Raw genomic sequence first — 12,391 nt, forward strand, 5'->3', positions numbered from 1 at the left:
AGTGTCCTTGCCCGCGCTCCGTCCGCGCCACCACCGAGCCCCGAGGCGGCGCGGCTCGGTAACTCAGCAGCCGCACCGGGGCGGCCGCGGCCGCACGCACGCACGCACCACGCACGCACGCACGCATTCACGCACGCACGCACGCACGCTGGAGTCGGCGCGTGCGCGCGCGGCACGTGTCAGCGTGGGCATCATGGCGGAGCGGCGGCCCGTGCCCAGCGACCTGTTCCCCCTCGTGCTCGCGTTCCTGCGCGAGAGCGGCTGCCAGGGCGCCGCGCGCGCCTTCGCCAGGGAGGCGGCGGCGGTGAGCGGGACGGGACGGGGCGGGACAGGGTGGGGCGGGGCGGGAAGGGAGCTCAGTGACCGACTGACTGAGTGACTGACACTGGCTGACGCGGCCTCTCTCGCTTTAGAAGGAGCAGGACCCCAACGCGGCCTCCCTCCTGGACATCTTCGCCTACTGGCTGCAGTAAGTCCCCTCGGGATGCGGGTGCCCTCCGCCCGGGCCCCCCCCGCAGGGCCCCGCTCAGCCCCTCTGCCCACAGGTCTCCAGCGGCCAGGAAGAGAAAGCTGGTCCCGAACGGCGCCCAGGCGAAGAGGAAGCCGTCCGCCAGCAGCAGCAGCAGCAGCTCCAGCGAGGAGGATGAGAAACCCCCGGCCAAGAAGCCGGGTAGGTTTATGGGCGGCCCCAGTGCAGACCGGGGTTGTGCTTGGCATTGGCTTTTCACGTGCTTTTAGAGCTCAACTTCACTAGCTCTTCGGAGTTCTTTCAGCAGCTGTAAGGGATTAAGTTTGTATTGACTGATCTCGATTTTGGCATGGCCTTTTGCCCATGACATGGAAGATTTGTTAATTTTAGTTAAGAGAGGTCTCTATCTCGTTAAACTTTAGGTGCAGCAGAGTTTGTATCCCGTAGGTTTTAGCCATTCCAGAGAAATGCCAGGCATCCCTGCTCACCTGCTGCTTGTGTGAGGTTGCTACCCTTTTTTTCTTTCAAGCTCATGTACTAGTGCTGTCAAAAAATACATCCCTGTGCTGCACTTTGCTATGTGGTGAGCTAAACTTTTCCCTTTTATCTGAAATTGTTCTTGTGGCTTTCATTAATCACTATACACAAGATTGTGTGTGCCTAGCAGTAGATTTGCCAGAGAGGAGGAATGAATGAGGAGAGGGAGAGACACAGAAAGAAAATACGTCTTCAACTTGAGCCATCCTAAAGCTGAATTTGAACATAGATCTGATTTTTATTTGATAAGGGCAGTTGTAAATATAACATGAAACAAAACTATTTATTTTGCTCCATGTTATTAAAAAGCAATCAGTAACCAGGAAATGGATTTGGCTAAAACACGTGTAGGTGTCTGGAACCTTAACATGGCATTGCAGTGGTTCTCTTTGCGAGCACCAGTCTGTACTTGTTCAGCAGGTTTCTTTGAGCCAAAAGGTGTGGAGACCCAGCTAATATTATCTCAGTTTGGGGGGTGTTCTTTCTTTGTGGGCTGTCCTTTTTGGTGATAGAAGCCTGCACTTAAATTAGTGTGCAACAGAGATAAAGTCTGGAATTGCTTTTATCTTTTTGCTTACCCATTTTGGAGCAGTCTGCCACACACTGCTCAAGAAACAAAGTAAGTATTATGAATTTCAGTCATGGTTTAATGACCCTAATATATCCTTTCGCTCTGATATCTGCTAGTGCAGGATATAGGTACATGAAAATTGTGAATTAACTTGTCATCAATGTGTGCTGTCTCTTATTTGCAGCTAAAGCATCAGCTGTGCCCAAAGTAAAAGCAGTTCCTGCAGCCAAGATGGCAGAGAGCAGCAGTGAGGACTCCAGTGATGATTCAGACTCGGAGGAGGAGAAGAAGCCAGCAAAGGTTGGCTTTTGTTTCCAGTATCTTTAATGCGCATTTGACAGTGATGAATAATAGCAAATTTAACCAACAGAATTGCATGTGAAGTTTGGCTTACTTGTCCTGAACTATGAAGTGCCCAGGCTGCTGCAGATACAAAACAAAAAGACATTTCTGTAGTGCCATTTGGACTGGTCCCAGGAAAAACTAATTTTTTGTCCTACACACACTTTGTTTCATACCCAAATCTGGTCCTTGCTTTTATGCTAAGACTGCCAGGGCTTGTTTCCTTTGCAAAGAAAGATTTACGTACAGTTGTTACTGTAAGTTTGATTTTTATATATGTGTGTGTTTATGTAAAAAGAGAATCTTCTCTTTCCTTTTTCTTGCTGCAGTCATGGTCTTGAAGTGGAGGCAAGGAAGAATGATGTCAGGGGAGGAAGAGTGATAACATTGTACACTAGAGGAGACCAGCTAGAGTTGCCCAGTCAGTATTTTCAGCCTTCAAGCTAGTGTGATCTGTAGAAGGAAGAGAACTGTGCTAGCCTCAGACCTGCCCCATTTTGAGGAGGCAGAACTGGAGACTGATGTGCAAAGGAGGCTTCCAGTGCATTTCTGGGAGTTTTTCTAGAGCAAAAATGTTATCCCAGGATTTTGAGACCCTGAACACGAAGCAGAGTGGTGTTTTCAAATCTCTGTGAAAGATAGCTGTACACTCTGTGTACGTGTCTATCTTACTAGCCTTATTTTCCCCTCATGACTTCAAGGGTTAATCAGTTTTTCCTGCTGTTGTATAGAAAGGTGCAAAACCTGTGGTGAAGCCAGCTGGAACCAAAATCCAGCCTCAGAAGAAAGCAGAGAGTTCCAGTTCTGACTCAAGCAGCTCAGATGAAGGAGCACCAAAGAAGCAACCACCAAAACCAGCAACACCTAAATCAGGTACCTGTTAATGTGTATCATGAAAAACAGCAAAATCAAAAAAGCAGAGGAGGAGTGCTGGGGTCTGTACCTATACATGTATTACCATAGCAGTCTGAAAATCTGCTTTCACTGCCATTTGCACTGCAGTCTAGTTTGTTCTGACATAGAGGTGTAGAACTGAATGGAAATATAGCATCTGGTCCTGAACACTGCATTGTTTGAATAACTGTTTATGTTTTGCTTTTACCATGGTCTTCCCCTCAAAATTCCCAGAAGATCTTTACTAAGCCTTTAGTTCTGGAATTTCCCATAAGTTAGAAGACACAGTTTCCAGAATGCTTCCTCTGAGGTTGCAGTAGGATAAACCGACACTTTTGCAGTACTGCCTTAATCTTTTCTATAGGCTTCTGTGGTTCTTTTCTCTCTAAGATACTCACTGCTCAATGTAATTTTCCCTCATCTACCATAGCATGTTTTGCAATGTCCCTTTTTACTTCTCTCAAAAGGAGGTAAAGCTGCCCAGGCAGCCACCAAAGTTGTCAATGGAAAAGCAGCAAGCAGTAGCAGCAGCAGTGAAGATTCTGATGAGGAAAAGGCTGCACCAAAAAAGGTAAATTAGACTATGAAAAGCTTCATGAACAGTGTAGAAATCTAGTAAGACTGGTTGTTACCATCTTGCAGGCACAGACTACACAGAAGCTGTGCTCGACATGCTTACACCTGCTTCTCCTTCGTACAATGGGATTATGTGTTCTAGCATCTCTCCAAGTGCTGCTTTCTTCCCTAATCCCTTCCTACTGCTTTCTCTGCTCCTTCCTTTACCAGGAAAACATCTTCTTGTGTCATAACGACATTGTGTCTCTATTATATAAAGTTGCTTTGGCCTGACTCTTTCATGTTTAGCTGTCTGTAAATTTGAGTTTTCCACTAGTGAGTGTTTAAAAATGTTTCCTGCAACACAAAAATAATCATAGTTGTTTTTAATCGTGTGGCAGTTGCTGAATTTCAGTCAGTCCTTGGCCCTTTTGTCCAGAGGAGTTCCTCCTTAAGGGTTCATGGAGCAGAAAACAATAGCAGAGGAGCTAGAAAGATAATGGTGCTCATATGTTTCTTAAAATTTGCATTTGAGAATCTCTGTTAATCTTTTTCCCTTTGTCTTGAGAATTTGCTCTTAAGTGAGGTGTGGAATTAAGCAAGATCCACATTCAGTTGTCCTCACAAGATTCCTGCAATTTCCTTTTTTAATGTATATTTCTTTTGATAAGGTTGTTCCCAAGAAATCACCTCTGCCAAAACCTGCAGCCACTCAGGCATGTCCAGGGAAAACCAAACGTGCCAAGAAGAGTTCCAGTAGTGAGGACTCCTCTGACAGCTCAGACGATGAAGAGCCACCTGCAAAACAAAAGCCAAAGTCTGGTATGTAAAAGATACTAAATAGGGTTTTTTTGTGAAGTATCCAGGGCCATTCAGTGGCAGTCCAGCTGATGCGCTAAATGAGCCTCTGTTCAGTGTGGTATAATGTCTTTAGGATTCCAGTAGAGACCTGCTGTGAGTATCAGGTCTATCATCCAAGGTCAGTCTGACTCTCTAACCAGAGGATTTGAGAAAGCAATAAATGAAAACATTAAAAAATTGACGTATCTGGGTTTGGTTTTTGTTTTCTGAAAAAGTTTGCTGACAAGCTCCTGTTCTTCTAAAAGTGCAGAGAAAACTTCTGCAGAGATGATTGGGTCAGCTGAACCTCAAGAGGAGAGTTAAACTCAAAGAGTAGAAACAAGGAGGTAGCAGCAGGGTGGGTATAATCTTTCAGATTAGAAGCTAGTGTTGGATTGTAGCTACAGAAGGGGAATAAATGGAAGTGAATAGCAGAAGTGCTTTATTCTAACTAAAACAAACTTCTTGTGCTGCTCACATTATCATGCAGGCATCTGAATGCTGTGTTTCTATTCATAGGTCCATACAGTGCTGTACCACCTCCTCAAGGAGCACAGACAAAGAAGGGCCTTGCTAAGGCTCCTGCAAAAAAGGCTGAGAGCAGTGACTCTTCAGACAGCAGTGATGAGGCAGAGCAGGTGCCCTCAAAGGCAGAAGCAGGTATGTTGTGAGGAGGAGAGGCTGCAGGGAAAGTACTACATTGTGCCAACAAGGTTTTGAGGTCTTGGTTTCCTCAGAAAAGCCATTTGTCTTTGCTCTGTGTTGTTATTTGCTCTTCTGGATGCTTCTGATTAATTTGAAGGCTTCACAAACAACACTGTGTGCAACTCGTGGATCTGAACTGTGGTCAGGTTGGATTTGCACATGCTGATTTGAAAAGTCACTGGGATCTAGTTTAGTGGGAATAAGCCAAGTTCTTGCATGGCTTCCAGTGGGCTGGCTGAGTGGCTGGTGTACTGAGAATGGAGGTTTTTCACACCTGCTAAAGTGTGGATCTTGGGACAGAGGTTTGGTGTGGATGTGGCCTATGAATTTTAAACTTGCTTTTGCAGGCAAAACAGCAGTAGCTAAAACAATCCCTGCCCCCCAGAAGAAAGCTGTGACTAACAAGAAGGCTGAATCCAGTTCTGACAGTGACTCAGGTAATTCAAGAAATCAAGCTCTGATTCTTTTGTGTTAATATTTTTACTGGTCAAGTTGCCCCATAGTGGTGTGTCTGAGAGCCTTAGCGTATCAGCTTAAAAACTTCAGTCTCCATGGCTAGCAAGATGTGAAATTGGAAACCAGCAGCCTGCAATTCAAGGTGGAGTATGACCATGAGACAAGACCATTGGCAAGTGCAGAAAAGTCCCCATATTACTGGTTGAAAAGAGCAGGGAATTGTGAATCAGCTTTCTCACAGAAGTTTAATGGTTAAACTCTTCTTGGGCATCTGTGTCTTGAGATTTTTGGGATTTGTTACTCTATTGTGTTTGGAGAAGCTTCTGAAATAAAAATGTAATCACCATATGAAGTTTGAAATAGACTTAGAAGATGCCTGCCTTCTCCTAATGTGACACTACAAATGGGAGCAGTGTGCTTTGTCTCTCCTGTCGACCAGGTTTGAGTTTTGGTATTTGCCATGTAAGTTCCCTGTGTGCTACAGTTTCCCTCTGAGTTCAAGATGTTCCTGTGGCATATCTCAGCATCTCTGGTGCCATGGCAGGGACTGGGTGGCAGCTGCCAGTCTGTCTGCAGTCAGCTAGTCCTAGCACTTGTGTCACTTGTGTGACACTCCAGTGAATGTCAGCAGTTCTGTGTTTTCTGGTTTTGTTACATAGTTTCTCTCAAAATTGTCAAGTTTTTGATTGCTGTTTAAAGTGTTCAGAAATACTGGAATAGATCAGGTTTAACATTCCAGATTCATGTAACACAATACAAAAGTGTATTTGTTCTCAAGAAGTCTCCATTTTCAAGCTGCTGCTATCTCATCTGATAGGGGAGGTAGCTAAAATGAGATACTGTGCTGTTGCTGCCTCACTTTTTATGCTTTGCCAACTCTATATCTTAATTTTTTATGGTTTTTTTTGATCCTTACCACATAGATTCTTTTTTCAATGTTTCTTCTCCCCAAGTTTGATGATACTGGTACTTTCTCTAAAGTTCTTTACTCAGTACCTCTTCTACATTTTTCTCCAAATATTTACTTCCTTGTGCATGCCTTAGTGAAGAACTTAAACTGTTAGTTTTCACTTTCTCACAACAAAGAAGATGTGTGGAAAAATGAATGTTGTCCCCTTGCCTTGAGCCACAAGCCATTTTGCTTTTCACTTACCCGTAAATTACATACATGTTACCACTAAAGTAACCTGCACATTAAGCCTATTAACTTGGAGAACATTTTTTGGTTTTTTTAGATTCCAGCTCTGAAGATGATAAAAAGAAGGTAGGGAATAAGCTCCCTGCTAAACAACCTGTGATAAAGAATACTTCTAAACCAGCAAAAGTAGTTGTCAAGCCTGGACAAGCAAAGAAAGACTCCAGTTCTTCCTCAGACAGCTCAGGTATTGGAATGGGAGAAAAGGAGAATTTGTACATGCATGTTGTTCTTGTTCAGACCTTTCTGTTTCTAGGCACGGTCTGAGGGTGCAGTTGGACAGGAATACCCACTGAAGTGTTGTTTCAAGCAGATGTACTGTGTACAGTGCTGAATCTGAATGTTAGCCTTGTGTTAAAGGAATGGGACTTAGTCTTCGTTGCTGTTTTTCTTTCTGTTCTAGATTCTGATAGTTCTGACAAGAAGGCAGCTCCTGTGAAGCCCACAACTAAAGCAGCAACCCCTGCAGCAAAGAAGTCACCAGCTGTCACAAAGAAAGCACAAAGTAGCTCCGATTCAGATAGCAGCTCCAGCAGTTCTGAGGATGAGAAGAAGAAAGGCCCTCCAGCTAAACCAGCTGGCAAAGTGGCTAAGCCACTGTCCAAACCTTCTACTCCAGCTCGCAAAGCAGACACATCAGACTCTGATAGCTCAAGCAGTGAAGAAGAAAAGCCATCAGGGAAACCAGCTACCGGGGCAGCAAAGGCAGCTGTGGGGAAGAAGGCAGCTGTGGGGAAGAAAGCAGCTGCTTCTAGTAGTAGCAGCAGCTCATCAGACAGTTCCAGTGAAGAGGATGGGAAGCCCAAAAAGGCAGTGAAGGGGATGCAGAATGGTTCTAAAGCCACTGCCTCCACAGAGAAAGCAAAAGCATCTGCAGTGGCTGCAAACAACACGAAGCCTAAGCCAGCTGGTGGCAGCAGTAGTAGCAGTGAAAGCAGCTCTGAAGAAGAGACTGGAAAAGTCAATGGAGGTATTACCAACAGTCTGGGAAGCGGGTCTGTCAGGCAGTGTTACTGAACTAAGCATGAATGGAAGACTTTCTGAAACAATACTCATTCTAATTAATCTCTGTGTGTTATTGTGCCATCTGGTGCAGTAGTAAGAGGGAAGGGCTAGTTTTGAATTTGGTGGGATCCTTTTTTGTCTGTATTGCATAGCTGCTGGCAGTGAAATTTGTGGTAATGTGAAGTACATTTCAGTGTAGTTGTTGCCAGTTGCCATCTGGCCATGCGCAAGATTTAGTGGCAGCAAAGCAGACTGCTGGAGGACCTTATCTGTGTGGAGTGGGACACCACAGTGGATGCCCCAGTGGACAATATCAATCTTTAACCCTCCAGGAGGAAAACAACTAGCGATGCACTAGTGATGTGTGCAAATGCATGTGATATGAATCCAAAATTTGGCAAATTTTGACCAACAGAACTCTCTCAAGTATAGAGATACCCTATTGCATAAAATTTTATCCTTTAGGATAGGATGGGGAGGTCCTTGCTGATTTTTTTAGTGTCTGGTACAGCAGTCTGTTTTCTGGGTGAGGTAATGCAGGCACCAGTTCTCACACCTGACTCAACATTGGGTTTGCTTTCTGGGGAACAGAAGCCATTGCTTTTCCCAACACTGCCCTTAAAGTTCTGCTGCTGTACATCTAACAGGCACAATTGGGAAGAAAAAGAAGAGGGAAGATGATCAGGAGCCAGAAACACCACACAGTAAAAAAGCAAAGATCAAAGCCAAAACACCACACACAGTTCCCAAGGTGAAACGGGTGAGTGAGGGTGGATTGTGGCAAATGCCTGAAGAGGCATCTCTGCCTTCTGAACAAGTAGGCTGTTTTGGGCTTTTTCTGAGTGGTTGGGCTTACAGGTTTATTTGTATTTTTACTCTCTCCTTAAGCACTTTAACCATGTCTGTAGAACCCTGGGGAGTGCACATAAGAACATAATATTATTCTGGCCAAAGTTGATTTGATATACTTGCACAGGAGCACTCATGAGCTGCCTGATCTGAGGCAGGGAAAAAATGATGAATCTGAGAAACACTTAAAGATTGAGATGACATGACCAGGGCTCTGTATTTGCAGGGCAAGGAAGGAGGTTATTACTAAAGGAACATTGTGTGTTTGTATGTGGTTACTGCATCTCATTTTCTTTTTCAACAGCCCTCCTCTCCATTCCGCCGGGTAAGGGAAGAAGAAATTGAGGTGGATGCTCGTGTGGCTGATAACTCATTTGAAGCAAAGGTAGGGCTAGGTGGTGCCAGAGTGCTGTAACAGTTGGTCTCTGGAAGTACCTGTCTGCAGAGCAGCCTCGGTGTGCTTCTGGACAGTAGTTTTGGTGAAAACTTCTTCCACCAGGAGGCGCATGGGAGAGTGATATCAGCTCCTGTGTGAATGTACTGGGCTTTTCTGGGTCCGGTGAAATGTGGAGCATTGCCTTCGCTCTTTTGGGTACTGACTTGAATTTCCTTTTCTCCCCCTCCATTCCTCACAGAAAGGAGCAGCTGGTGACTGGGGTGAGAAAGCTAACAACATCCTGAAATACACTAAAGGCAAATCTTTCCGTCATGAGAAGACAAAGAAAAAACGAGGCAGCTACCGTGGGGGCACTATATCGACCCAAGTCAATTCCGTCAAGTTTGAAAGTGACTGAGAATATTGGAGTTCATAAACCATCTGCTCACCAGAACATCTTGGATGGGCATATGGACATTATGGATGTCAAGCCTGCCTGGAATGCTACCTCCCCTAGCCCCTTGTGGGGCAGGCAGCTCCAGTGTAGGGATGTGGGAGAATAGTTGGATGTTTCCCCATTTTATTTCTAATTTTGTTGTAGTCTCCTAATTTGAAACCCATCCTTAAACTGGTGTTATTTGCACCGCTAGGGTAACCGCCAAGACTTATATTTTCTACAGTCTTATTTTAAAAGGCTGGCAGTGATGTTTACTTTTGGTTTCCTGCCCATCTAGTAGAAGAAAGAGAAATCATTGTCCTGTGTTTTAACCTCCCATTTATTTTTCAGCCAGTTTAACTCTCATACCTTTGAAAAGGCAAGCATTCTCACTTGCCTCTGACTAGTTACTGTAAGAACAACTGATCTGGCTGTAATACCCAGCCCCACCTGACATTTCAAGTTTACCCTTGTAGTGTGACAGGGTTCCTTTTCTGTTTTGATTTGTGGTTTCACCTTGCAGTAAGTACCTACTTTCCTCTTCCTTGCACTCCTGTGGAGGCCACTAACCAGAGTACTTGGAGAAGCAGTCTCCAAATACGGTTTTGTAGTTGAATAACAGTATCGATTGCACTTGCAGGGTGGGGGCTATTGTCAGAAAGACCAAGGTTTAGAGTACTGCTGTGGCACTCTTGATAGCACTTCCATTAGTAGCTGGGGAGTGAAGTTGTTCAGAAGCTGCATGGGGGCTGTGAAGTTTCACTTGGTGGGCAGGGAAAAAGAGACTAAGGAGATAGAGGCCTCTTAGCAAAAGGCAGAGGTGGATAAACTGTTTTTGTTTCAGAGGTTGTGGCTGCAGTGTGAGCTGCAGCTTATTAGGAGTCAAGATGAATGTATCATTAATGCCTTAAATTTCTTTTCTGAGTTGGATCGCTTGGTCTTTGAGCTGTTTTCTATCTGTTAAATCCCTCTTGAGAAGTAAAATACCCGTTTCCCCCTAGCACTAAGGCAAACCCTGGTGCTGTAACGTTTGAAGTACTAGCTACTAGTGCATATTCTGTATGGGGAGCCACAAAGAAGTTGAGAAACCTGCAGCCTAAACTGAGTTTTCATGAGCAACTGACAGTATAATGGTGTACTGGGGTGGGCTTGCATTCACTCAGTTGTGTGACTGCTTCCTTACTTAGGTGCAGCCTGCATCTGGTAGAAGATATTCCCCCAAATACTCTGCCCTCTGTTAGGTGGGTAAAGTTAGTTTGAGGAGCAGGGAGTTAAGTCCACAGCGAGTATGAGTTGAATAATGGTAGGGCATGTTTAGGAGATGGAGTAGTGGGCTGTGAGATATGCTTACCCCAAGTGATGAAACTGCCAGCCACTGAGGTGGTGCAGGGCCTGATTTCCATGTTTCCATTCCCTCCCCAAAGGGTGCTGATGAGAAGAGCCTTGTTAGAGGAAGCTATGTTTGTGTACAAAGTAGTGTCACCTAATTGAGGGTTGGATGAGACTTGATGAGCCACCCCCATGTACATGCATGGCAACTTTTCCCAGTGAGCATTTTTCAGGACTTCCCCCCAACTTGCACAATCACCGGGGCCTGGATTCAAGGCTACAGTGCAGAAGGGCTCAGGAGACCATGGCTATGACAAGAAAGTAAAGGTTAGAGACCAAAGGAAGGTGGGAAGAGTATTTTCTGCATGGGAATTTGAACATCATCCTTCTTGTCATTTGCCCTCTTTTTTTTCTGTTTATCAGGAATGTACATTTGAAACTCTTTAAAATTCTTTTATGCTTTGAAGTTTTTTAAAACGTCTGTAAAATGTGAGAGTTAACTGTGTCCGAAAATAAAGATTTGCTGCCTTTGTAGTCTGAGTGGATCTGGTGGTTAAAGATACGGAATAGTGGATGGGAAAAGGGAGGGTACCAGTGCTTGGGGGTAACTGTCTCTACATTAGTCTACAACTACTTGACATCTTACATAATTGTGGACATGTAACAGACCTTCAGAAGTGAAAGGTGGCCTGTACAGCTGGCTGGTGAGTGATTGAGAAAGCTGGGTAAGATGCTAGAAGCTTATATCAAAAACTGAGGCTGTTCAAGTCCCTTCTCTTCAGTATATCTCGTTAGGTCTCAAATATTGCTGCCAAATCAGCTGTATGGCAGTTGGCCATATAAGCACCAGCACATAGGAGCAAAAAATAGGCATAACTGAAAAAATCCTATATAGATCTAGTTAAAATAACTGATTTGTGTGTCCCCTTAGATTTCTTTCTCCTATGTGTATAAGGAAGATAAACTTGATGATAGGGCCTTGTGGAGCTCTTGAGTGCCATAATGCTCAATTTTACCTCTTGCACCATGGTTCCCACTATGGTGGGATGATGCACCACGTGTATTGGGCTCTCTGTTGCTCTGTCACCAACATTGCCACAGTTCCACCCTGAACATGATGCTTCTCCTGTAGGAGAGGATGTAATGCTGTGAGGTTTCAGCACAGGATGCAAAGAACGTTGTTAGCCTTGCTGGAGATCAGCACCTGACAGAGCAAGTGCAACAAACGGGGTGGGAAATGCTTGGTGAGACTCTCAAAGTGACATGCTTGACACTCCTGGGAAAAACTGGTCCTTTCACAAGATTTTGCAGCTGCTAGACATACTTAGCCTACATCTCTGCCCAATCACTGTCCTGATGTAGAAGCCTGGTTTCCCTGTGCAACAGTGGTGCAGTTACAGCTGTTATTAGTGCTGGAACTGGACCAACAGGACCTTCCCCTCTGCCGTGTACTAGAACACTCCCTCACATCCCGATTCCCTTGTGCACCATCCTTTCCCTTTTGCTGTCCTGACTACCGTGTTCCTATTGCTCTCCTCTCAAGGGGGTTCTGGCCCCGGGGGTGTCCGGGCAGCGGTCACTGGACAGGTGCTGTGACAGCGATCAGACGCACCGGCCGCTCCGGAGGTACAAGCTGCAGCTGGCGGGCGCTGCCCCGCTGCCTGTCGCGCTGCCAGGGCAGCAGGTGCGGCTCTCTGTGCCCACCCCGTCCCCCTCTCGCCCCACCTTCATGCCACAGCCCCGGGCTCGGCTCGGCTCGGCCCGGGGCGCGGCCCGTGGGCCGGGGCTGCGCCGCCCGGCCCCACCTGCGCCCGCCGGCTTCAAAGGGGAAG

At 45.6% G+C, this 12,391-nt stretch overlaps 1 protein-coding gene across 1 annotated transcript; it reads left to right on the forward strand.

Moving 5' to 3' along the window:
- Positions 1-164: 164 nt before the first annotated feature.
- On the forward strand, positions 165-11,093 carry NOLC1 (nucleolar and coiled-body phosphoprotein 1). Its single transcript, XM_058841741.1, has 14 exons — positions 165-304; positions 414-469; positions 546-670; positions 1,762-1,877; positions 2,651-2,792; positions 3,281-3,384; positions 4,040-4,190; positions 4,728-4,868; positions 5,261-5,350; positions 6,605-6,751; positions 6,968-7,534; positions 8,217-8,329; positions 8,723-8,803; positions 9,054-11,093. Exons 1-14 carry the CDS (start codon positions 194-196, stop codon positions 9,210-9,212), a joined length of 2,103 nt encoding a protein of 700 aa, XP_058697724.1. The 5' UTR covers positions 165-193; the 3' UTR covers positions 9,213-11,093.
- The last annotated feature ends 1,298 nt before the right edge of the window (positions 11,094-12,391 follow it).

Source organism: Poecile atricapillus, chromosome 6, assembly GCF_030490865.1.
Source record: "Poecile atricapillus isolate bPoeAtr1 chromosome 6, bPoeAtr1.hap1, whole genome shotgun sequence".
In the NCBI taxonomy this organism is placed as follows: domain Eukaryota; kingdom Metazoa; phylum Chordata; class Aves; order Passeriformes; family Paridae; genus Poecile; species Poecile atricapillus.

Coding starts and splice junctions, on each gene's coding strand:
- NOLC1 (XM_058841741.1), top strand. CDS start 194: ATGGCGGAGCGGCGGCCCGTGCCCAGCGACCTGTTCCCCCTCGTGCTC. Junction 2,793..3,280: donor ACCAGCAACACCTAAATCAG/GTACCTGTTAAT, acceptor TTCTCTCAAAAG/GAGGTAAAGCTGCCCAGGCA. Junction 4,191..4,727: donor AAAACAAAAGCCAAAGTCTG/GTATGTAAAAGA, acceptor TTCTATTCATAG/GTCCATACAGTGCTGTACCA.